The 26,880-nt window shown below is 41.9% G+C and overlaps 1 protein-coding gene across 1 annotated transcript in view; it reads left to right on the plus strand.

Moving 5' to 3' along the window:
- Nucleotides 1-26,880, plus strand: part of galnt9 (polypeptide N-acetylgalactosaminyltransferase 9) — a 111,583-nt gene that overhangs the window by 13,600 nt on the left and 71,103 nt on the right. Inside the window, exons 2-3 of the mRNA XM_074637332.1 lie at nt 5,408-5,588; nt 18,179-18,345. Of these exons, the coding sequence (XP_074493433.1) occupies nt 5,408-5,588; nt 18,179-18,345 (348 nt within the window). The remainder of the gene's footprint in view (nt 1-5,407; nt 5,589-18,178; nt 18,346-26,880) is intronic.

Raw genomic sequence — 26,880 nt, forward strand, 5'->3', positions numbered from 1 at the left:
ATGCAGAAGATCGCCGGATGATCCGGGTACTTCATCACTTGGCAGTTGAGCCATTTTGGCATCATGCGCCACTGAGCAACTCTCATAGGAATGAACTTAAGCCCGCTGCCAACACTGTATCCAGTTCTCTTTATACATGGAGCCAACACTGACACCACGCTGCTGGAGGTCTGGGCTGTATTGCTGGGCCCGCTGGAGGGAATGGAGGCACGGGAGAACCAGAACCAGCACTGTGCGGGGAAGACTGTCAGACCCTGCTGCAGTAAAATGAGAGGTTTTCTAAAGAGAGTCTGGTGCTTGGTAACACCACCGCTTTTGTCCACAGGGACCGCCAAAATCCACACATAATTAATGTTCATCGTAGCTTTAATATGCAATTTTGGCAATGTAAAAATGATTACTCTATTAACATATAAAGTTTGAAATAAATTTTGAGTTTAGAAAATGAGGGATGTCGCATTATTTTATATGTCAAAGGGGAGGGTCCAAATCAAATACTAAGAAGAAGAACAGGGTCTTTCTTTAGAAAAATAAAGAAACATGAGGTTCAGCCCCCCTCCCCACTGTGATAATTTCCATACAGTCCCTTAGCGGTCTGACTCAGTGAACAGGCTTTTTTTCCCTCCATCACCCAAGACTTCATTTTTGACACTGAACCACATTTTCCTCCTTCCCTGTTTGAAAATGTCACTGTCACGGTACCAAAGCGACGGCCCGTTAAATCACAGTCATGAGTCATTTTAATGAGAGCAGAGGGGTATTTTAAGTGCGACACATTAAATCTGGTGCTGAATATAGTTTTGTTTGACCAAAGAAGCTCAACATGATGGGTCTGGCCAAGGACGGGCTCTAATTCACCATTAAGCACACAGATAGGCAATCTGGCCTCTCTTCAGGGATTCTTTGTGGGATAATAGGACCTGCATGACACAAGCACTGTTTGGATAACCACTTCACGAGTATGGGGTTGCTACAGCACACACTGCCTCTATGTTTCTATGATTAGCCGTATAGAGCCATTAGGGGCTCAGTTAACATCTGGTGGCTCCTTGTTGGACTTAAGGTCTCTGTAGGACTGGCTAAGTTGAAATCACATTTGAATTTAAATGGTTTACGTGTTTATTGTTTTGTCTCTGGTTAATGCAGTCAGGTCTGAAGAAAACAACCCTTAGATGAGAGAAAATTAATTGAGAAAATGTTACGTTTGTGTTATTACCCCAATTTTTGCCATAAATGGGTCAAAAATTTCCTGTGGGACATTTTCTCCTTATCGGTTGCTTTTGTCCGGCATCTCATTAGTCCTATGCTTCACCAGGCTACACCACTAGATGCCGCCAAATCCTACACACTGTACCTTTGATCTAATACCTGCAGGAAAACAGTGCAGACAACATTGTAAATGACATCTTGACAGCAGTGTATGACATTATGTCAGTCAACACTATGACAATATGAAAACAGCAGGGTTCGGAAATACTTTACTCAAGATAACAACACTGGCAGGACAGAGTTGCTACTCATGACAATACCACACTTTTAAAGTGCCAATGTTGGTTAGTATTTAGTTCATGCAGGAAAGACAAAACACAACAGCACTAAATAACACTGGTGTGGAATTCAAATAATTCATTTCAGCAAAATTAAGGAGAAAGCATATTTATTGTTAAGAAAAAAAAACTCCAACTGAAAAAGTGCTCACAATAAATCAAGATGATTTTTTTTGACAATGAGAGACTAACTCGGCTACATGACGCCACTGAGCCCTCATGTCCAAACCAAGATCAAATTCCTTCTCTATAAATTGACATTTACAGCCTGTGCATACAACTGATTATACAATATAAATAAACAGCCGCCTTAGTATAGCAGTATAGACATTTAAACTAAAATTACCCGTAATAAATAAAAAGGGCTATGAAACAACAGCGGTCCAACAAGCATCATTAAGCCGAATTAAATAGCCTGCCACTTTTTATACAATTAACAACAGAGTAAAGCATCACCAAGGCAACCAACACGGAGATGGATAAACACTAAATACTCCACAACAGCTTCAGCCAACTAACACACACATTAAATCTTGATTAATCCATTAGTTTTTTGGTCTATAAAATTTCAAAAAATGGTGAAAAATGCTCATCAGTTTTTCCCAAAGCCCAATATGACATCCTCAAATGTCTTGTTTCGTGCACAACTCAAAGATATTCAGTTTACTGTCTAGAGGAGTAAAGAAACCAGAAAAAAATCATATTTAAAGGAACTGTTTGTAACTTTCAACACGTATAAATCAATCCGGGTTGGTGTCCCATGCGTCCTCGCGCGTGACTACGCTGTTCAGACTAAGACTCCAACACAAATTACATGGAAGCACCGTGAACTGAAAAGTTCTATCTAGTGAAGCCCGTCTTGCAAAACAGCGTTGGCGGCGGTCGTAGTACGCGGAGGAGACCGTAGCTTTGGTCTCCAGGGCCGGAGTCTCTGCTGTACTCTGCTCCTCTGCCTTCTTGCCTTCACTCACACGTGCTCGTTCTCGCTATTTCGCTCCACTCTCACGTGCATGCGCGCACACTACACAATGTAGGAGAGTTAGTAGCTCTGAGAATATTTAGTGAATGTACCGTGGACGTTTGTGCAGAAATAACTGCTGCAGCTCCTCCAGACCAACAGAGGTTTTCCGTGTCTTGTGAAGTGACGGGGCTTAAACGTTATCGTCTCCGACCGGGTGCCGGTGTCTCCCTCCGGCCGCGGTCGGGAGGCTCAGGCAGGAAAAGCCAACACTAGGATCAGCATTGATTCATGGAGAGACCTTCGTCTGGTCAGCTAACATTACTGCCAAGCAGGTGAAATATAGAGTGATATTGTGCTTTTAGCTGACGTGTGTCGCCTCACTGTTTTGAACGATGCTCGCTCATGTCTAAGTAGAGCGAGCACAAGCTTGAGCCCGACGCTGACTTTCGTTGATTTAACGGCCGCAGGTGTCGCTGTTAACAAGCATTTCTGATTCTTACAAACAGTCCCTTTAAGAAGCTAATCAGATCATTTTGTATTTTATTTTTCTTAAAAACATACTTAAACAGATAAATCGATTATCAAAATAGTTGGCGATTAATTTAATAGTTGACAACTAATTAAACTGGCCACTTAAACTGAACTAATCCTATCTACTGAAATTCTTTTTTTCCGTGCTGATATACAGTGTAACCTGTAGAGGGCTGCTGTCATTGGCCTTCGTTCTGCTCCGGGTTAACAGCGAGGAAGCCCAGAGGGCCAGAACATTCTATAAACGCTAATGTGTGTGTGACTCCTAGACCTGGCGAATATTCAATAAAATGCAAACGGTTTGATTCATGGAGAACTTGAGTTAAACGCAGTACAGCTGAATGAATGAGTAATGCAGTAAAAGGTGTTATTTTCAACAATTACACACTGGTTTTAGCATGCTGATATGTAGCCTAGCTTGTGGTGCTGGCGAGTGTTAGCCAGGTAGATGCTATTCTTTTACTGAATGTGGAGGCTGCTTCTGCAGTCTTCTAGTTTAGACTTTGACTTGTGCTATGATGATACCTTCTGTTGTTATTTTCTTTGTGTCACTGATGAAGTGAAGTGTTAAATATGAAAGTGAATCTTTTAGTTAATGGAGAGTTCTCAGTACAACCTAAAATCATTACAGACATTGGTAAAGCCACTCTGGTGGTTTCTTACCTTCATGATGAATGTCATGGTGAATTTGGTTACATGTAAACCAGGTAGCTATGTGTACAATGAGATATTAAGCACTGTTATTGTTCTGTGATTGTAGTTAATTGGAGCACCTTTCTAATTCAATTCTTGAACATTGAATAAGTCATAGGGAAGATTTATTGTATTCTAGTTATTATATTATGTTAATCATTGAAATGTGAACGACATGCAGAATATGTGTGGATGCAACTGTTGGAGAAGAATTCATGTGCAAAGAACAAGTGATATTACACATGTATTCAACTTCATTTTGATTTTACTATCTCAGTATAATTGCAATACATTGCGCTGGTCACTTGTTTATTCAAAGTTAATTAATATTGAATGTGTCACATCTCTAAATTGCACCAAATTTAAAATAAGTACTCCATTGCGTTCCCAGCAATACATCTGCCAAGTGTGAAGTAGATCGTATGAGCGGTTCTCTAGATATGCGAAGGACACACAGACGGACCGAGATTCCTTGCTTAGATTGTTGTGCATTTTTGTAGTGTTCACAAACTGCTAGCACTCCCAGAATGTACCATTATGAATTAAACCATGTAACTTTTACAGAGTGTCAGCTGACTGCAGCATGTCTCCTCTCTGAACATGGAGCTTTGCCCTCCTGCAGCAGCTTCCTCTCTGCTGCAGCTGCTGATTTGGCGACTCTCTGGGGCTAAGACAGGAAAGGCCCGATCACCTTTTGTTATGCACCTGGAGCGGGGGATGGATAAAAGGCCAAAATTTGAGGATCGGACTGGTTGAGAGGTGGAATAAGGAACAAGAAGACCAGAAATGTAACTGGGGGCAAGGTCATGCAGTGCCTTATATGTAATCAATAAGATGTTACATTTTATTCTGAATTTTACAGGAAGCCAATGAAGGGATGCCTGAACAGGGGTAATATGAGATCGACGACTAGTTTTGGTTAATAACCTGGCAGCTGCATTTTGAACCAACTGTGGGCGATTTAAAGCAGTTTGACTGAGGCAGGTGTAGAAGGATTTACAATAGTCCAGACGGGAGAAAATGAAAGTGTGAATTAATAGTTTGAGATCCATAGAGGACAAGATGCATTTGATTTTTTGCAATTTTTCTTAGCTGGAGAAAACGGGACTGGACAAGTTTAGTGAGATGACGGTCAAAAGTCATATACGTACAGCTCAAAGATGATACCAAGATTCTTAGCAGTAGGACTGATATTAGGATGTAACGGGGCAATAAACTGACAAACTGCAGTGGCGAAATTATCGGGTTCAATTAAAAGAATGTCAGTTTTAAGAGAGAGTACATGTAATTTTAAACTTCCACCCCAGTTTACAGCTGTGCACTATTCTCTCTAGTCTCTTTTTGTAGTGTTGGCCCTTCCACCACTGTCTCTCTCAGCTTCTGCTCTGCTCACCTCTGTGGCGTCTCTGTCCATGTGGGTGTTTTGCAGCTTTTTCACTGACAGACAGTGTAATGATGCCCTACGGATGAGCCCCGCTGGGCCTCGGAGCTGCCATACACCAATCTCCTCACACTGCTAGAGAATGTCAATCAGCTGCCCCTCTGCATAGCCTCTCCTCTCACCTGTCTCCCCCTGTTCTCTGTGTGTGTGTGTGTGTGTGTGTGTGTGTGTGTGTGTGCCTCCACACATGCACATCCGTATGATTGTCTCTCTGTTGTGTCATTTTCTTGGCAGGTTTGGCGAAGCCCATGGGGCTAGTTGAGGGGCCCGGAGGCCTCGGCCAGGGGGGAGCTGCTGCCACTCTGGGAGAGGACAGTCATGATGCCGAGGGGAAATACGAGGAGTACGGCTACAACGCTCAGCTCAGTGACCGCATCTCACTGGACAGGAGCATCCCCGACTACAGGCCTAAAAAGTATGTCCACCTTCTGTTTCTTCTCATTTTCTGTCATGTACATTCTCCTTCCAACTACAACTCTACACCTGTTTTTCCCCCTGGCAGGGTTGTGTAATGTTAGAGAGACTTGTAACTGTACAGTTTGCCAGTTTAATCCCTGCTGCTGTTGATTGGCTCTATTTCTGCGAAGGCACACAATGTACGGCGGGACTTTTTGCCAGGAAACTGGCATTTTCATCAAGCGCATAGTGTTTTTTCTCTTCTTCTTCTTTTTGGTATTTATTTGTATTTTGGTGAATCTCCAGGACATTTACTGTGCCAAAATAGATGCAGAGTTGCAGTACAAGGTGTGTCAGAAATGATAAGCTTTGCAGTAAAATCATTGTGTTGAGGATTATTGGAATTTACAACAGCCTCCTGCAAGCTCAGACCAGGTCAAAAGTGCATGACAGACTCATGCGATTTTTATGCTTTTGCTAAGCAATGAAGTCTGAAAAGCTTCTTTTCCACTGACTGGGTTTAATTCCCATTAGGATATATATGAGAAAATCACATAATTATTCCTAAATACATGCAGCAGTGGTGTGAAGGGTTGTGATCCAACAAAGAACTGTCAGTATGCACTTGGTGAGGAGGCTCTAAGTGAGACTTGAGTTTGTTGTGTCCTGTACAGATGCCAGGAACAGAATAGTGGATGGTTATATTAAAACCAAGGCAACATGGCAGCCAACTTAGCTTTTTACTTTAAGTTTAATTTAAAGTGATGTATATTTTCCTCATGTTTTCATCTTTATTCAAGACTTACAACCAAAACACTGGACCCAGTACGTGCTGTCAGAGTGCTGATGAGATTTATGGAATGCCATATGGATCAGAAACAGCCCCCCATTGGTTTCCATATTAAACAGAAAAATGCAAATGTCACCCTTGTAAATTTAATGGCCTCCAGCGGGGGACATTCCTGTACACCTGGTGGTTTATGACATTAATTTTGCACTGGCCGCCCCCAGGTTCCCAGTGGCGCATGGCATGTTGTAAATTTGCACCAACCCAAAATGACATGAGTCACAGAGCAGTGCATTCCAGATATATAAATTAATTGGCTGATGGACTGTGGAGAAATTGTTTGTGACCCCTGCGGTGTTTAATAGAGTAGTGCTCCAACATCCCTGATGAAAATGTGCATATATATTTACATATATATATATATATGCGCATGCTGCAGAGTATGAGCACAACAGACAACTGAGTCCCCAGTTCACCCGTCGGGAGAGTTACTGTAGCTGCCACGATGCTGCATGTAGTGTCGCGGACATGCAGCCTCTTTCCCAGTAACTCTCCACCGCACATTTAGTTTAGTTTAGCAGGTTGCCAGTTGTGTGTCTGCCTGGCGTAACAACACTTTGTCTGCCCAGCGTGATGATAGTGATTGTCCAAGTGTCCGTGTGTGTGTTTGTGCTACGTTAGCAGCTCTAGCGTTGCTGGTGGATTCGTGCACGCCATTGTCACACACCCACGGTCTGTCAGCGCGGCGTAACTTCAGCGAGTTTCCGACAGACCGTGTGTGTGTGGCGGCGGTGAGTGTGGGTTTGTTGGTGGTGTTATAGCTGTGAACGTATAGGTGTAGCAGTGTGTATATAGTTAATTTGTCTGTGAATAAACGCTACAACTCCTCAGCTCAAGCAAGCTCAAGAGACCCGAGCCAACTTCCTGTACCTTACAATGCCGACTCAGACTCTCTTAAGATGGGCTGTTAAGGTGGACCAGCTTTTCTTCTTTAAGTGACAAGCCGCTCCTCTGAGTTTTGCTCAGCTTTTCAACTTTTTCTTAAAGTCGGTTAATGGTTAAACGGTTAATTATTAACATCCCTAATATATATATGCAGTATACATACTGTATATATGGTTGGTTTGTTGTTGGTCCACTAGCGAGCTGATGTGTTAGCATGGTTATTGCTGGCTAAACTCATATATTTAGGGCTGCCAAACGATTCAAATATTTAATAGCGATTCATTGCACATTTTTTATCTGTTCAAAATGTACCTTAAAGGGAGATTTGTCAAGTATTTGATACTCTCATCAACATGGGAGTGGGAAAATATGCTTGCTTTATGCAAATGCATGTATATATTGATTATTGGAAATCAATTAACAACACAAAACAATGACAAATATTATCCAGAAACCCTCACAGGTACTGCATTTAGCATAAAAAATATGCTCAAATCATAACATGGCAAACTGCAGCCCAACAGACAACAACAGCTGTCAGTGTGTCAGTGTGCTGACTTGACTATGACTTCATTTCATTCACATCTTGAGGTTAGAGGTCAAGAGACCCCTTTGAAAATGGCCATGCCAGTTTTATTCCTTGCCAAATCGCGTTATCGCATTAACTTTGACAGCCCTACTTACAGTATATTAAAATGTTATCTTATAGACCACACTGGCTGTTGGTTTGACAGGGTGGCTTTAAAAGTTCTTGTTAAATAATTATACAAGGAGATACATTACAGTAAGAATACATTTTTGGAAAGCATTTACTGTACCCTCTTCCATATCTGATATTTCTTTTGTCAGACATTTTTAACAGAGCTGGGCGACAGACACACACATTAAAGAATTTTAGGGGAAATACGGCAATACAATAACTGTAAATTCACCTTTATTAAATGTGTTTTTTCAAAATCCGATCAATGTTTTGCATGTATAACAATGATTACAATGCATTGATGTTTTAATCACATTGATAAGGTACTGCTTCTTTAAAACCAAATTGAGATGAAAGAAGAGTGAAACGTGTCAGGTTGATTAACAATCCGTAACTCGTTTTTGCCTTTGCTGTCGAGAGTTTTACTAATTTTTCAAGGACAGTTGTGTTATGGGTTTCTTCACTTAAAATCCTCTTAAAGTACAATTAGACAAGCTAGCAAGGCTACCAAACAGTAGTCTACAGTACCGACACCTTCAGCTTGCTCCAACTGTCACGTGACTCGCCTTGCACATGATCCCTCGAGAGTCTCCCTCATTCTGCACAAGCCGTCTTTACTTCCTGTTTGGTAATTTTCATCTTCTCCGTTTTTCTTATTGCCTCACTCCACTTAATCCTTCCTTCTCCTTCCCTCAGTCAATGCAGTAGAAGCAGTTTAGCCACAGGGCATCTCGGGGCCTCTGCCATGTGGAGTCACACTAAAGAAAATGACTTTAGACACGCCTAATGCCTACATGAAAGGACATGGGCAAGATGATGGCGATTGTTGAAGAGCTGTGTTATAATTTTGCAATAAAAGGGAATCATGAATTACTTTATTTTTTATGAAAGAGACCCAGTGGACACCCATCAAGCGGCCTTAATGGTCCTTTTAAAATGAATTTTAAATGTAGAAAGTGAACTACAGCTGTGATACAGTGAGTGCTGCAGGAGACGGATTGGGAGTGGGGGGGTGGGCGGGGAGGTAATCAGGGCTGCCAGTGGCGTTCATATCACACAGTGTCAAAGAACAATGGCGACAGGCAGACACACTGAGAGGAAATCTGACGGCCGAGAGAGGTTTCTGAGGGCTTTAGCGGGGATAACAATTCATTTCATCCACGCTGCTTTGTTCCGAGCTCTTTTCACGCCCAGAAAAATTAGACAAGAGTAGAACAAGGAGGAGGAGGGCGAGTGAAAAAAAAAGCCTGCTAATTAATAAAGTCAGCTGAGAGCGCCTCTGGAATGGAGGGGTTTTAGGAAAGTCCTTTTTTTAATCAACTTGTTCAACAAAAAAATGGGACGTAAGACAAAAGGGAAGTGAGTGTTGGGGGTTTGCTCAAGTGATTGTTTCCGGTTTTAAGTGGGGCTGAGTGTGTTTGTGTGTATGGATTTAATGCTAGTTTCACGGGTTGTGACTAGATTCTTCAGGCTTGTCATCATACACTTCTTGATCTGTGTCTCCGTGTCCAGAATATTTTAACACGTCGTGTTAAACAAGGTAAAGCTTCAGTCCATGACAGCTATCCAATAGGTACATTGGAACATTTGTTGTGACGCTCAATGGAAATCAATACAGTGCATTGTGCAAACAGTTTTCTTTGCTTCTTGTGGTTACATCACAAAAGCAGCACTTTAAAGAGAAACATCAAAGTGAAAGAAAATGGATTTATGTACAGCCGGAACAATACTGTTACTGCCAGAATTGTTGTGGCACCAGTGAGGACTTCTAGTGCGCCTTTCAGCAGTTCTGTGCCTCATACAGTACGAAAGACTGCTACATATTTTGGATTTCTAATCCTGATTCTGCAATGATGTCCTGCCGGCAAAAGGTGACTGCAGCACTGCAGAAGTGAGGTTAAATGCAGGAGCCAGTCACCTCCTGTCTAATGGGCTTTTAATTGAACAGGAGTCATTGAGCAGAGGACTTTGATGACTACGGGGAAGCAAAGTCCATCGCCATGACTGAACGGAGCCGCACATTCTCAAGCCCCTCTCTTTTCAAACCTGCCTGTCTGCAGCAAAAACCAATTCATAATAATTACAGTCACAATTGTCTCTCGGACAAAAACCTGTAATCCCCTTTCACCGCCCGCCAGCCTGCATTTCTCTCATCTGCCCTTCACGTCCGCAAGTGACATTCTTAACTGAGATACCGAGGGACTTAAGTCGGCTCTATATTATGGCGATTCTGAGCCTGCCATTCGCTGTCCTTGGGAGGCTTACGTATGATAACATCTCATTGGGCTGTGGAGAGAAAAACAACAAAGGCAGGCGAGCTGGTAAGATTACTGATGCCCACTAAACAAACAAAAAGATATTAAATGTAACTTGTGTCACTCATAAATAGAAAAATGCATTCAAGGCGTCAAACCAGCTTTTCACCCTCCAGTTCTCCTCCACCAAGTGGGATTCATATTCAATTACTCCTAATCGCACCTGTATCTCTATTGTCACTTTGTCGAAGATTTGATTTCTGTTTTGTCAGAATAGTTAAACCCAAAACTACATCGAAACCCAAGGACCCTTCGTCTTGTGTTTGTCTGCCTGTGGGACGGTGATAACCAGAGAGGGAGGCTGAAGAAACGGGTTTACCTCATCTCTTAAGCGTCTGATACTGCAGAATGGGATCGTAAGGTCTCCGCGGTGCAGGAGCTCCTGCTGCAAATTGTTGCTCTTTCCAGTGCTGGAGTTTATCTCCTGGACGGGAGGGTGGAGAAATGACAAGGCAAATGATTATCTTCCTGAGAGGAGCGCTCGCGGATTGGAAAGTTGCTTTGCCTGCACTGCGCGGGTTACGGGAGGTTAATGTGAAATTTCTCAGCAAATAAGAGCGGCCGGCGGGGAAAAAGTCAGAGGGAGCAGCCGGGGTAGCAGGTTGGTGGAGGAGGAGAAGGGGCGGGGGGGGGGGGGGGGGGGGGAGATTGGAATACATCTTAATCTGGTGCTCTGTTTCTGTCAAAGCTTGTTCCGGGTCAAATTATGAGCGCTGGCCAGTGAGCTCAGTCCCATTACAAACAGATGAGTCGATCGCTCATCCTGTTACGCCTTTACAAGGCTTCCCCGCTACTGCAGACAGGTACAAATTTAAGGCTGAGCGATGCCCTAAATTGGATCCAGTAACTAGGGCAATGGAACTACAATATCACTTTACGATCTCGACACTGAAATCCAGCCTCACACCACATCTCAACTCGAAGCCATGAGGCTGTCTTGCCCCCTCTGACATTTTCAAGATATTACTCCGGTAATATTCATTAAACGCAGCCGCTCCGCTAGTCGTATAACTGAACAGGAGTGAAATATACATTACTTTGTTTTGCACAGTTGCCATGTCGTAGCTGTGCGAAGGAGTGCCGCGGTGCAAAAAAAAAAAAAAAAAAATCTCCCCTTAAACTCACTGCCAGATTTGTCATTGTATTTATAGACCTGGCAAGGCTGATTGAGAGAGGCAATAGAGAAAGCTGTGAGAGGGAACAAAGGAGTTGCTGAGGGATAGCATAAATGCACGGGGAAGGACTGAAATGATACAGTGGAGGGGTTATCAATCAAAACACTTGTGCATTTACTCTTACGGATAGAGCGCGAGAGCAGGGCTTAAAGTATAGATAGACGTACGCAGCGTGCTCCATCATAAACACTCTCTGTGGTTTAGTTTTCCTTTTATTACCTCTGCTGTCAAATGCATGTGGGCTGCGGTAATGGAAGTGATTGATAACAGTGCCTGAAATTAAGCTTTCCCAGTAGAACAGCAAGCCCTAGCCTACTTGGCCAGTGAGACTATATAGGCAGTAGATTGTCATTCCTATGCATGAATCAATGCCAATATTAAGTTAAGGAGTCATGTAAGAAATTAAATGAATGAAGATGTTTGAGTGCTTCTCAGGTACCTATATTATATTCCAACTACCTTAAAGTACAAAGTTGTGTCAATATCTGAGGCTGAACTCTACACTGTCGCCGTAGTGTCACACAAAGCAGAGATTCAGGTAGAGTTTTAGTCAAAAAATAGAAGTAAAAAAACAAGACTTACATTCATCAGGTGGCGATAAACATGTCTATGACACAAATAAAATCTAACGTTGCTCTGTATCTGTTGGATGTGTAAATAGCCAACTGTTTGCTAACAAATAACTAGGTAATTAATGAATTTAAAAATATTTATCTGTATTTTTTATTATTAGGACTATCATTATCTGCTCAACATCGTCCCAAACAGTTCTTTTGCTTGTAATTGTCTTTCTGTGCCATAGAAATAAAATAGGAGTAGAAGGGTCATTGAACCGTTTGCTGTGATAATTTGACTAGTACAAAAGAAAATGGCGATTGTTGTAAGTTGTTATGGTGGCAACAGAACCCACGTCAGTGGGGCCGCAAAGTGTGGTCACAGCTCACCGGGAAGAGAATGAACACAACTCCTGGAGACCGGTGACACCCGGTGCTGCTGCTGACCACCAGCCCGCTGTTCGGCTCATTTTCCGTAATCAGTGCAGCACCCTTAGCATGTCGGAACCAGCCCAAGAGTGTGCCAATGTTTGTTCTGTGGAAGAAAAAACACTCACTTTATCATGTTATTTTGTCAATTTGCAATTAAAGTTCAGACATTAAACTGACAACAACAAAGTAAAGTGCAACAGCATGCATTCTGAGAAAATGAATATGAAAAGCAACTAGCTCAAATTGCAAGGGATTCATTTATAATGGAAATTGATGTGACAAAAGTACTTTCCCCATGGTGTATTAGATAGATGTGCAAACTAGTAAAAAATGTAAAGTAAAGCCCAGAAGGAAAGTAAACAGTCTTTTATGATGATATGCAAATGCGTTTACTATATAATTTCACAAGTAAATAGGATACCATCTGCTGTGTCGTCCTACATAATTGCTAGTTCCTCTCTTGCCAATTCTCATTGTTGAAAGGTGAGAACCTGCTAACGCATGCCCGCCACACACACACACACACACACACACACACACACACACACGCACGCACGCACACACACACACACACACGCACACACACACACGCACACACACACACACACACACACACACACACACACACACACAAACCAGCGGCTGTGGAGTATAAGAAGGGTTCCAATGGGTGGAGAGAGGAGGATGTAACTTTAGCACCATGCTGAGATCCATCTGCTGTGTGGCCGTCCCCCTGCGGCCTGACCCCATGGATGCTGCTGACTCAAGCTGACATGGCTGTTCACCGGGGTATCAGGGCGCCGAGCACCAGTAGAGCTCAGATGGCGCACAGCGAGGGTGGAAGAGCAGCGAACGTGCTGTCTTTGAACACAACATGTTCAAGGTAGCAGAATTTTGACTTTGATACCAACACCACCAAGTTTTGTAACTAAAAATATGACTATACAGTGAACAGGGAAAACATCAGCACTGCCATAACCACTGTTACATTTAGATAGAAGATGAGGTTTTAATTTCATGTGCTTCAGTATGAACAAATAACACAGTATACCATCAGATCAGTGGTTGTATGCAGCACCACGTTTTCATTTGGGCATTTAGCTTTGCTGCGTCTTATTATTAGTTGAGATTATGGATGCTCTTTTCAGTAGCAGCCCTAATTTGTGATTCAGGATGATGAGACAGTTCATTTTTAGATAACTTGCCAAACGCAGATTTTCGAGACAGAATTTCAGCCTCACTCGTTGCCTCTATCACATCTAATAATCTGTGATAGCATGTGAGACTGATGCATTCTGACAAATCAATACATTGTCTCATTAATATTTCTAGCGTGAATGGGATTTCACCTGGCAAATGCAATATGTCAGTCTTTAACACCACTCTGCCGTGATGTTTGGCAAAAGACTTCCAGAGCTTAACGGGATTTACTGAAGCTAAACGAAACCCATAGATTTGTTTACACTATACTTGATTTATGCCAATTTGATATTCTAATAAAGAACTATATTACATTCATTACAGCCAAGATCTCTTGTAAATAATTCAACCACAACAATTACAATAGCCACCTCATCATCTCTACATAATGAGTCAGCACTGCTGAATAAGATATGGGAAAACACGGAGAAAACAAAGGCAGTAGCGAATGAAATGCGTTTGTCAGCTGTTGCGTTCGGAGCCTAATTGGAGCGGCGCGGAAAGATTCACAAAATGTTGACTGTGTGTGTGTGTGTTCACAGTTGCCATAGGGATCAGCTAAGTGCTTCCGTCCAGTCGACACTGTTATTTCAGACTTCAAAGCCACGGTGCGCCTGTGAGAAAATACTGTATTTTACTGGAAGTGACAGGCGCGTTTGGCAGACTTGAGATTATCAGCAGAGAGTAACAGGATTGTTGTGACTGAGTGTGTGTAGAGACACTCAGACAGAAGTGAATGTGGTGTTTATTCATTTGCATGGCGTAGTGTGCAGTTCATTTTATTAATAGTGTCAGTGTAATTGGTAACATGAGGTCGGATTCCAATCACAGACATGAGGTTACCATGGAGTCCATGTACTGTGTGAGATCAAGAGAATGAGGCATGACGGATGGTGAGAGAGCTCATTGGAGATGGAGGACATTGACTACATTTAAAAGGATACTTGGGTTTTGTGTATTAACCTGGTTTTGATCATATCCATGATTCACCTCCCTGTGTAGGTGATTCTAACATTATCCAGGCTTCTGATTGTCGGTGTCAGTAGAGGCATGTGTTTGACTTCTCCACATTCAGCCACACTGTCATTTCTGTACTGATGAATTCCCACAGCAGTTGAGGATGAACCCAGCTTGGCTGCCTGGTGTCTGCTGCATTTACCACTGTGACAGGACTTGGCTACTCTATGTGACCATTAGCAATGGTAGGCAATGCAGTCTATCCTTGACATTGCAAAAGTCAGACTTTATTTGAGCTTGTAGATCATCATCATGTCAATTAGCATTGTTTGTTTCAGGGGGAGGAAATGTTGGTCCGTCCCCCTCAGGAGGAATTGTAATCAGTATTGATCCTCTGACCTTTAATCTAGAGCCATCGTCACGACACAACATTTTAATTTGTCCAATACTTTGGTTCATGAACAAATACCTGTAAAACTAATTAGGGCTGCATGATACTGAAAAAATATCTACGATTATTTTGACTGATATTGCAAAAGTGTTTTGCGATATTAGAGGGTTTGATAATTTCTACATCATCATCCTCATTTTAATTGAAAAACATATTAAAATGATTATGGTGTGATTTTTGCAGGGATCTGTACCAAATAAAGACGTTTTCCTAAGTGTAGAATATGTTGTGTAGGCCTGGACTCAGCTGTAATTTGTGTTTAGTGCTAATGAGCAAAAGTTAGCATTAGGGATGTTAATAATTAACTGTTTAACTGTTAACCGACATTAACAATTTTAACCAATTATTGCTATCGGTTAAACGGTTAAAAGAAATATTAAAAAATAGCTGAAAAGCTGAGCAAAAGTCAGAGGAGCGGCTTGTCAGTTTAAGGAGAAAAGCTGGTCCACCTTAACAGCCCAACTTAAGAGAGTCTGAGCCGGAGTTGCAAGACACAGGAAGTTGGCTCCCGTCTTGAGGAGTTGTAGCATTTATTCGCCGACAAATAAACTGTACGCACACTGCTACAGCTACGTTCACAGCTATAACGCCACCAACAACCCCACACTCACCGCCGCCACACACATGTGTGCGGTCTGTCGGACACTTGCTGACGTTAACGCTGGGCTGACAGATCGTATGTGTGTGACAACGGAGAGCACAAAGCCACCGACAACGCTAGAGCTGCTAACGAAGCACAAACACAGACATGGCATGTTGGCCACTCGCTATCGTTACACCGGGCAGACAAAGTAACGTTACGTCAGGCAGACACACAGCTGACAACCTATAAACTAAACTAAATGGTGCAGTGGAGACTTGCTGGAAAAGTGTCTGCATGTGTACTCCACAATACACCCAGCAACCTGGCTGCTAACTCTCCCGGACGGGTGAACTGGAGACTCGGTTGTCTGTTTTGCTCATTCACTGCAGCTGGCGCACCGCTACATGCGACGCACCAATCTTGTTGGTTAGCGGTTAATAACGGTTAACCAGGGTGGGTTATTGGTTAAAAACAATTCAAAATTAGCATCCCTATTTAGCATGCTAACATGTTAAACTAAGATGGTGATCATGGTAAACATCATACCTGCTAAACATCAGCATTGTGAGCGTGTTAGCATGCCAGGAATCCAGGTCTCTATAAGAGAACTATAACTGGCATATTCAGGTTTCTCAAAACCAGGATTAGAACTTATCCATTTCTTTAATGTTTACATGTGCAAACACATAACCGGGATACACAGGAACACACTGAATGATGAGGAGTAAAACAAGATATTCATAAACATTCATAAGATGCAGACAAAGGTCAGTTTTTACCTATATTATAATGTTTTATGAGTGCCTAAAAATTACGTTCATATAAAACTAATTTTTCTTTGCCAAGTACATTTTGGAGGACAGTAATTTATACCTGTACGATCACTGGCTACTTTTTTCCCCTTCTATTCAGGAATTGTGACATTCTTATACTTCACAGAAGTTTTAGGACATACAAAACACATGACTTCTGACAACAGAGACTGGGGTTACTTCCTGCATCTCACTTCTTATTAGCTTTAGGTTTCTAAAAAAACTATATGGCCTTATATTCTCCCTCTTTATAATGGCAAGTATAGTGGGCGCTACAAAGATGACTTGGTCATGAACCTGTCAAACCCAGTAAATACAGACATTCCTCTCCTGACCCTGGAGAAATGTACTTCTTGCTCAGCATATGGTTTCAGTATGGCAGCTATACTGCAGCAGTACTCGCAGTACAGTACAGAGAATTCAGGCCTGGGAGCTGCAGCTTCACCATCAAATGGATGTGGGCCTTCAAATGATATCTTAGAAGAGTGCTATTTTTTGCCTTGTTGGTTTGGTGCACTGAGGAAAAAGTTATCCAGGATACATCCCTTTGTTTTTGGAGAGAAATAAGGCTGCGTGCACCATGGGGATACACTAGGAATGTGACACTGAACGTTTTATTCTATTTTTTCAAAGGAAAAAGCCTCTTTAACTCCAGAAGGATGAGGCTGATTTCTCAACACATAAAAGGGCTTTCTATGAGAACATTTCAAACAGGTGTAACTAATCACATGAATTATGTCTGCATGCCATTTACTGCAGGTGTGCCGGCTCTGGGGCCCGCTACTGCACACGCTCACTGGCACGCCTACATGGAACCAAGCCATCGTTAATGTCATTAGTTACACCTGTGATTTTCCTGGTATGACAGGTCCAAATGCCTGCTGTGAGAAAGGACTGTACTGTTGCTCTCAGTGAGGTGTTTCCAGGAGTCCTTGAGGAGGTATCAGAGGACCATGACGGGGTTCCTATGGGCCTCATAGAGGGCTTTTATTTAAGACGTTTCAGGGATCTTTTCAGAAGCTCCCAGGTGTCCCAAAAAGATTGTGAATATCTTTATTTCACTCGTCTTTTACACAATGTCTGTTCTAAAGTCTTTTATTTAAATAATTAATGAATTATTTCTTATAACTGTTGAAACTTTCACATTTTCTGCAGAAATCACTGTGACATTTGTTCTGCTATATGTATTTCCAGATACCGTTTTGTGTAGAGGACCTGCTGGGCTATATACACCAAATTAGGTCTTGCCGAGTTAAATGAGAAGATTGATATCACTCTCTTGTCTGTACAGTGACGCTAAAGCTAGCAGCTGCTTAGCTTAGCATAAAGACTGGAAATGGGGAAAGAGAACAAAATCTGCTGATAGGGGGATTTTCAGCGGCGTTTCATAGCTTTGGACAAAGCAATGCGAGCTGTTTCCCCCATGTTTTTCAGTCTGTGTGCTAAGCTAAGCTAAGTGGCTGTAGCCTTATATTTTACAGGTAGATATTAGAGTGGTATCTATCTTCTCATTTACCTGTCAGCAAGAAAGCAAATGCATATACATATAGCATATACAGTATATCTAATCTGTCATATCAGCCAACTGCTCATATAAAACGCATACAGAAAAAGCTATACATGTTTATGTCAATGATTTGCAAACAAATGTACAGGTAGTTTTACTACTGGCTAATAACCTTAAATGTATCTTAACAGATGTAAGCTGTTGACGTACGCAGAGGACCTCCCTCAGATCTCTGTGGTCTTCATCTTCGTGAACGAGGCCCTGTCAGTGATCCTGCGCTCCGTCCACAGTGTGGTCAACCACACACCAGCACACGTGCTCAAGGAGATCATCCTGGTGGACGACAACAGTGACAGCGGTAAGACCTTTGCCAGGTTTATTAATAGGATGAAAACATATAAGGATCACAACTTTCTTTAACCACCGGTGTCTTACTGTATATGCTCTGCTGGACGTTAACTGATGGTATAGGCACTGAAATCTTGCCAGCCGCTGTGGAGGTTTGATCCAATAACTTTCATTTCCTTTTTGCATCATGTTTAATTGCTCCTCATCTACAAGTGTATCCTCTCAGACTTTAAATCATGAAACCTGTAGAACCTGCAGTTTATCATTGTCTAATGCTGTAGGTTTGCTTATTCAGTTGAGACAGTCACCCTATTTATCATGTCTCGTCTTCCCCGGTGGATGGTGAACTAAGGCGTCGTACACAAATGAGTTAGTGTGATGGTTTTGGACTCCTGCCAGAGTAGTCAGTCTTCTTGTGCGGCATCTATAGTTTCTCATGTGTGTTGGTGTATGTGTGTGTGACGCAGTTTTCTGTGTGTGTGTGTGTTTGGTTTTGTGAGTAACAGTTGAAGGGATAGAGAACCCCTGAGGGTGGACTCTTGAACACTGGGGTTTTAAAATAGCTTAAAAAAAAAAGAGGAAAGAGAAGGGATGGGATTTGTCTCGTCCTTTTCTAAACTGCTGCTGCGTACTACTGTCTCCATGGCGATGTGGGCAAACGCTTCAGTTGCCTCCACACCATGACGCCCACAGCAGCTGACGATGCTCGGCTCCACATCCCAAAAGCTTTCCCCGTTTGGAGAGGGAGGGACAATGAACTAGATTCCAGACGACACTTGGCCCTCCTTCACTTGGCACAGAGTAACAGGCCTGCCTCCCTCAGGCTGGCAGTGGAAAAGGGCGCATGAATAACATACTGAAAGAAGGCCGAGCAGGAGTCACAACTGGCACATCTCCGCTCCCCGCTGAGGCTCTAACTGCCTACAATTAAACAGGCAGCCGTTAACAGCCAATGAACAGACAAAAATGGAAGCCGACCCCTCCTCTCATTATGTCAGTCTGTCCCACGCATTTTGACTCTCACTAGGGTTTTTCCTGAAATAGACTTTTGAAGGACAACCCTATTTTCACTATAAAGACTGTAACATTTTCTGAGAGTATTTAATTTGGTTATATTTTACCTCTCCTCCCTCCCATAAAATGTTACGATTGCAAGGGTGTAAAAGAAACAGCATTTAGACTCTCTTGATTACAAAAACTCTGGAGTAACTCCATTATAACTTATTATCTATCAGCAGGAAACTCTGGAATACTTAAAAGCTGCTAAAACCAATAAATTCACATTAAGAAAGGATTAAATGACTGTGTAATGTGAAAGGTGAAAATGAACATAGTGAACCAATAGATAATTCCCCTCTACTCTACGGAGCATTTTACCATATTTAAACTCATTGTTATAGGTTACTGTACTGTTTCGGTTCACTCATCGGTATTATTTCCAGCAGTAGCAAGAAGGTTTTTTTTAGCAAAAAGTTCTAAAAACACACTGCTCAGTAGCTGCCCAGCACCAAATGGCAGACAGACAAAGGTAGTGACTAGCTGGTGAACATAGTGGAGCATTTAGCAGCTAAAGAGACAGATATTTCCCTCAGAATATGGTGCAGAGCAAAGCAGAGCTTAGAAGGGGGTGCATATATTTGCCTTACATTTGCAAAGTTGCCTGAAACACGACTCCAAATGAATGCTAATGTTGCTCTGCGTCTGCTAGATCTGTAAATAAGCCACTCTTTGCTAACAGCTTCAGCATATCAACTTTATAAGGTGATAATAAGTCTGCATTGTAATTATAGTTTGTTGAGCCGCCTCCAAGTGACCAAACTAAAATCAATGAATGCTGGTTCAAGCATTTACAAAAAGACAAGAGTGAACTGAACAGTGAATAAATAAACAATGCAGAGAAAATTCTAATTTAATTGTACGTTTTTCATGTTTAAAATGGATTTGAGTAACCACCGTCATCAGCAAATGACATGACTGTCTGATATCCAGATATTTAAACCACAAAGTTGCCGTCCCATTCCCACTAATTAAACACTGGGGATTCACCTAATTTGCCACAACAACACCTCCGGCATAGAAAACTCATCAGAGCTGTTGGAAGAAAGTTGTCTCCAGCCAGAGGAAGTAACAAATTGAAACTGATGTACCAGCTGTGTCCAAAACAGCAAGCGAGCGAAACAGAAAGCCAAACCCGTGGCCTCTGTCACTAGTTTAGTAACCTTCGCTGTAAAGCATCACAGACCGGCATGTAACATTAGTGTGCTGTGTGCGGTTCGCTGACATCACGGTGCATTATTACCAGGTGTTGATGTTTTTGGTGTCCATTTGTGCATATTTTAATGTAAGGTCAAGCTCAGGTCACTGCCTGCGAAACCGACGCGTCCGTCAGCGGCTCGTACTGTATGTTTACCAACAGAGACGATGATTCGTGCAGAAGTGTGAGCTGTTTCTCGGGGAGCCGCTCTGCTGTGACATTAGACAATTAACATGCAGGCTGGGCTGCTTGACCTTTCCGGGACGGCTCTGTCTGTCCCTTCTCATTTAAACAAGGCTCAGTGAGATGAGTGCAGGACGTACAGCCACACTCACTCCTGGCATAATAAATTAAGCACCGGAAGCATGTTTGCCTTGTGCCTGAGAGGTTTATTCACAGCACTGGTCTGAGCTAAAGTCACATTCCCAGTGTTGAGCTTTGGCTTTGTGTGTGTGTTAGATGACTCCAATTCATTGTTGTTCGCCATGTTAGCAGCAAGGAAAGACTTAATGAGGCCTACAGGATTCAATTCCAGCAAATACCACCACCAAATTGATAACTTAATGATTCATATAATGAAAACAGGATATAAACTGAGGACCAGTTGAGTACAGCTTGTAGTATTAATTTCCAGTGGAGCTGAATTACTTTCAACATTGCATACAATAAATCTGATTAAAGAATGGAGGCTTTGCACATTAACACACTGCAGGAAATTTGTCTGACACATTGTGACACTTGCAAAAAACAATTTTGAAAAATAAACTGTTTCTATTTACTCTATAATGATCTTCGTTCGGTCCAATTTAGTTCAGTTTTTTTTTGGAGTTCTCTGACTTTACGTTTCATTAAAAGTCTGTCTGACTCTACAGTTGCAAAAAAACATATTAATGGACAAGAGTTTGTGTTAGTTGCACTCAGTGTCCGAAGTTAACTTTTTTTTACCAGCCAAATATAATAAATTGCCTTTTTGTGTCCCATATACATTCTTTTCAGTGTATTTTATTGAGATAGTGAGTTTTTATATTTAACACAAACTTCCAGTAGAGGCAAAAGCACAATTTTAAGTTTAAATATATTGACGGTTAATCAATTCAAGCCTGAATACTAGGCTGTCATACCTTCCTGATATTTCACCAGGTATAAGCTACTAAAACTAAATCCCGGGCACTTACATACACTCCTTTATTACTGCTTGCATACTGTTAAGAAGTTAAACAGGTTATGATTCCCTCTCTATTATCTATTCTATATTGCTGATAAAACATCGCCTTCAAACAACTGGATTTATTCAAGTTTCTTGCCAAAAACTACAATTTACAAGATTACATTTGAACACATCAAGATAACGTTAGAATTTACCTTCGCCAATACTCATTTTTTACTAGAATAGAGCCTGAACGCATCTCAATCATTGGCACCTCCCGTGTTGAAATCGGCAGGACGAGAGCTAGTTAATGTTAGCCGTTTGCAGCCAGTAAGCAGCACAGTCCTGCGCGGAGCTAGCAAAGTTAACTGGCTCTCATCCTGCTGATTTCAACACAGATTTGTTGTTCACAATGTAGCATTATCAGGGAAAGTCTCGGGCCTCGCTGGCTCAGCTGTCCCACGGCGGGACTACGGTGCAGCTGCCCGACATGCTGCTGTACTCCGTTCACCCGGGACTGGATCCCGGTACGGGCGTCAGACCTCTGAATGGGCTGCACGGGCTGCAGGGCAACCCAAACCGTGGTGATTATTTTCAAGAAATCTTGTGATAGTGATTTTACTGCATCTCAAAAACATTTTTTATCGTTCCCGGGATGACAAGACGCTGTTAGTCTCGAGCCCTGAGTAGAAAAACGATTACCGTCACGTTTTCAGAATTTTGCCATAGACTGAAGTATCGGTTCTCGTGACATCCCTAGTGTGTGTGTGCCAAACTCCAACACTGAGGACACGCAGCACACCCGTAAATGACACCAAAGCGTGGTTGAGACTCTCAATGTAACCGAGCATAGTTTTTTATTATATGAGTATTTTGGTGCAAACATTCATTCGCCAGTGTGGACATTTGGCGCTTGGCGGGTGTAAATTCCGGACCCCGGTTGCACTCTAGCTGAGACACTCAATCACATATCACTTTGTAAAACACAATCAAATTCAGTCACTACTTACAGTCAGACAGCAGTGCACAGTATGTTTACATCTATAGAGCAGGTAATAAAATCATCTAACATTAGAATGAATATATTAAAACCAATGAGAAGGGACGATGAAAAGACAGAGAGCAGAGGAAAAGAATGTAATTCAGTTTAGAGAGCATATCTGTCATTTCTGTCAGTTATTCTGAGAAAAATGAAGCATAATGTTGCCACAGCAGAATAATAACTGAAGTGGATGTGACAATGTTAAGGGTGGAGGAGTCAAAAAAACATAAACCACTTTACCATCGTGCTGTTTCCAATAAATGTGTGAGAGGTGGATAACCTCCATATTGCTGACACGCCGCTGCACAGATTATTTCCACGATGCACAGGTCACTGCCAAAGTGTTCCCACTTACAGTGAAGGGCTTATACTGCCGCAATGCATTTGGATGTTATGCCAGGATGAGGAGTATCATTTTACTTTTGGCTACAATGTTTCTGAATATTTAATGAACAATCACATTACTTGAGGTTTGCCAGTTTACCCGTCGGGTAACTTCACTAGTCTGCTTGTAATCGATCAAAGCGATCGATGTTTCCGTATCAGTGTCTGAGACAAGTCCATAAATCCACCGTTAGAAGAATGTGGCCTGTGGTTTGTGTAGCAGAGACCAGACCTGTAAAAACACAACAAAACACAACTGATGGCTGTTCTGAGGCTGGACTTAATGGATCGGAAACAGAAAATCCTGCGGTTTATTTTGAATAAACTGCTAGTTAGTGAGTACATAGGAGGCAGTTTGTGGGAGGATATACTTCAGGCTTTGCAGCATGTAAGTGCCCTCTAAGGCTTTACACCAGTTTAAATAATCAAGAACATGTTCAATACCTCTCAACCATCTATCCTTAAAACAGCGGCTTCTATAATCTCCCACGTCACCAAAGGAATTCATGGTGCTCCTCCCTGCACAGTCCACCATGCATTCATTTGAAATTCATGGTATGATGGATAGTTATTTATCCTCGGCTATGTTTCACTGCTAGTCTTTTAAAATGTATTCCCTGCTCTATAACTCTCCTCCCATGGACACAGTCCAATGTTTTATTTGCTAGGATCAGAGGGAGGCTCATAACTTTTCTCCTTCCCAGCAAAGCCCAGTAATTATTACACTCTAATAGCTTTTATCATATTGTAGCTGCAGGGTAGGCCGATGATGAAGGAGAGCCGTTGCACAGGTTCAAAACCTTCAACGGTGCACTGCAAACAGAACCAAACTGCAAAGTCTCTGGACCTTCAAAGTGGCAAAATGCAGCTTTTAACAGAGACTGATCCAAATGGGAATGCAGTAAAGTTGAACCTCATTATTCCTAAATGATCTCTCTTGACTCGAGACTCTTTATACCAAAGAGATGAAAGAGGAGCAGCTCTCTCTGGAAGGACTGCGAACTGCCATTTGGGACACTATTTGTATTTTAAACTTTGTGTTTTTGTTTGTTATATTTTTGCTTTTCTTTTGATTTGTAACTTACTGTGGGTTGAAGAGGTCGACCAACACCAGGTTTACTTTGGATAAAAGCAAACTTACATCATCTCCGTTCGTGAGTATTAAATGCTCTAAAATCATCACTTCGTATTAGATAGTAGAGGAAGTACTTACTTAAACTTAACTAAAAGTACCAATAAGACAAATTACAGAAGGATTATGTATCAAAAGTCATTGTTTCAAGTGCCCCCTTTGACTGATATATTGTTATACAGTACTTATGATATGTTACTGCAATCTTGATACTGATGCATCAATGTGCAAGTAATAATTAACTGTTGTGGCAGGTTGAGCTTTTAACTTCTTTGTAACAGTTCAGCAGTTTAGTCCAGTGATTCTCAACCTAGGGGTCGGGCCCCCTCCAAAGGGTCACAAGATAAATCTGAAGGCCATGAGATAGTTAATGGTAGGGGAAAGAACAAGTTCTTTATCTGCAGTATCTTTCCTTTATCTGTAAAATACTGGATAATTACCTCTAACAACCTCTTTGGACTCCGAACTGTTTTTTAATGAAACCATTTGATAAGTTTGGAGGGAAAATAACTCTTTTCTAACTCATTGACATTTGAAATGTGACAAGCGGCCCCAACTTGTTTGTGATGAGTCACAAGTCTAAAAGGTTAGGAAGCAATCTTTAACAATGAATTGTATTTCATAAGACTGTAAAGTAAATAGTAACTACAGCTTCCCTGAAATATAGTGGAGTAAAAGTTTAAAGTAGCATAAATGGAAATGCTCAAGTAAAGTACAAGAACCTAAAAAAACCTGCAGGCTATTTACACAAGTAGTATTTGAGTGAATGTACTTAGTTACTTTCTACCAGTGATATTTGACAGACACAGTTCTCTACATAGAGGCAGCATGTCTTTGAACAGTGGGAAATGCTGCAGCCAGCTGCCCGACAGTTTCAAATGTACTACCTACATGCAGTCACATACAGTGCTAACCAGTGGGCCACCCTGCTGCCCATTTGTTCACGTTAACAGAAGAGTACCATTGAAATAGAAAAACAGCACATCCACAGACAGAGATGGAGAGAAACAGAGAAAGTTCCCATGAGTGGTTGCTTTAATTTGGTGTCAAACGCTAACGCCAGTTTGCTTCAAGGGTCACTGCTTCCAAATTCACCCTCTCTCCCTGCAGCAGCCGCCGCTGTAGCCTCTAGACCTTCTGCTAGAAAAAGACTCCCGACAATCCCTCCACTCACTGCGTCCCCTCAGTCTCACAGACAGGGGATTAGTCTGCCATTTCTCTACTTTCACCGGCTGATTTATGTTGCGGGCCACAGTCACAAGCTAGGTGTGGATGCTGCTCAGAGCCGGAGCGCCACAAGCGTCCTTATTAATCTCTCCCTCAGAAAGTGGAGCGCTCAGCAGTAACCCAGAGGAGAAGCTCAAACAGCCATCTATCCTCCGACGAAACACAGACAGCAATTTGTGCAACTGGCTGTTTATCCGGTGAAACTTTTTTTTTCCGGTGATGACAGCCAAACTTGTCTGTGAGAGCAGAGGAGGAGAGATGTTATAATCCAGATGGAATAAAGACGTCAGTAGTGGAATGTATTAGATAGTCACACTGTACAGCAACCTGGATAGTAACCTTGAAGATTGTCTCAGTTGGGATCATCACATAAATGCTGCTTTTCTTGATTTAGTTGGATTTGATACAATTTATGAAAAACAGATCTAAGCTGCCAAAGATCAAACTATTTTCTGCAAAAACACATGATCCCACGGTAGATCTTTCATCTTCCTCATCAGGTATCTTTTTTTATAAAGCAGTAATAGGTCGCTTACATCATTATTTCCTCTCACTATTTGGTGCTGCCATCATGTAACCTACATAAAGTTGCCAGTTAGGCCTACCATCCGTGTTGGGCACAAATGCATTAGCCTAGTTAATGCGAAACCACATAGCCTGACGCAGGGGGTGGATGAAGTGACTGTTAGTCCCTACCAAACAGAAGAGAAATGTAACTCCCAAATTGGACCTTTTAATACTGGACATTTTGACTTGTCATAGAAAGGAAAAGCACAGGTGAAGGGGCTCATTTTTAAAGCTAGAGTGAAGATACCCGCATCATATAAAACTAGAAAACCTAACCTAGAATCCATGCCATACTAGGTTGTCGCAAAGGAGGCTAAATAACGCTTCAAACTTGCGCTAAATTTTGGCGAGGAGAAACTGGCATGGCCATTTTGAAAGGGGTCCCTTGACCTCTGCCCTCAAGATATGTGAATGAAAATGGGTTCTATGGGTACCCATGAGTCTCCCCTTTACAGACATGCCCACTTTATGATAAGCACACGCAGTTTGGGGCAAGTCATAGTCAAGTCAGCACACTGACACATGGACAGCTGTTGTTGCTTGTTTGGGTGCAGTTTGCCCTGTTATTATTTGAGCAGAACCTGTGAGGGTTTCTGGACAATATTTGTCATTGTTTTGTGTTGTTAATAGATTTCCAGTAATACATATATACATACATTTACATAAAGAAAGCATACAGTATTTGCCCACTCCCATGTTGATAAGAGTAATAAATATTTGACAAATCTGCCTTTAAGGTACATTCTGAACAGATGAAACAAATGTGCAATTAATTTGCAATTAATTGCGATT

Source organism: Sebastes fasciatus, chromosome 6 (assembly GCF_043250625.1).
Source record: "Sebastes fasciatus isolate fSebFas1 chromosome 6, fSebFas1.pri, whole genome shotgun sequence".
Taxonomy (NCBI): Eukaryota; Metazoa; Chordata; class Actinopteri; order Perciformes; family Sebastidae; genus Sebastes; species Sebastes fasciatus.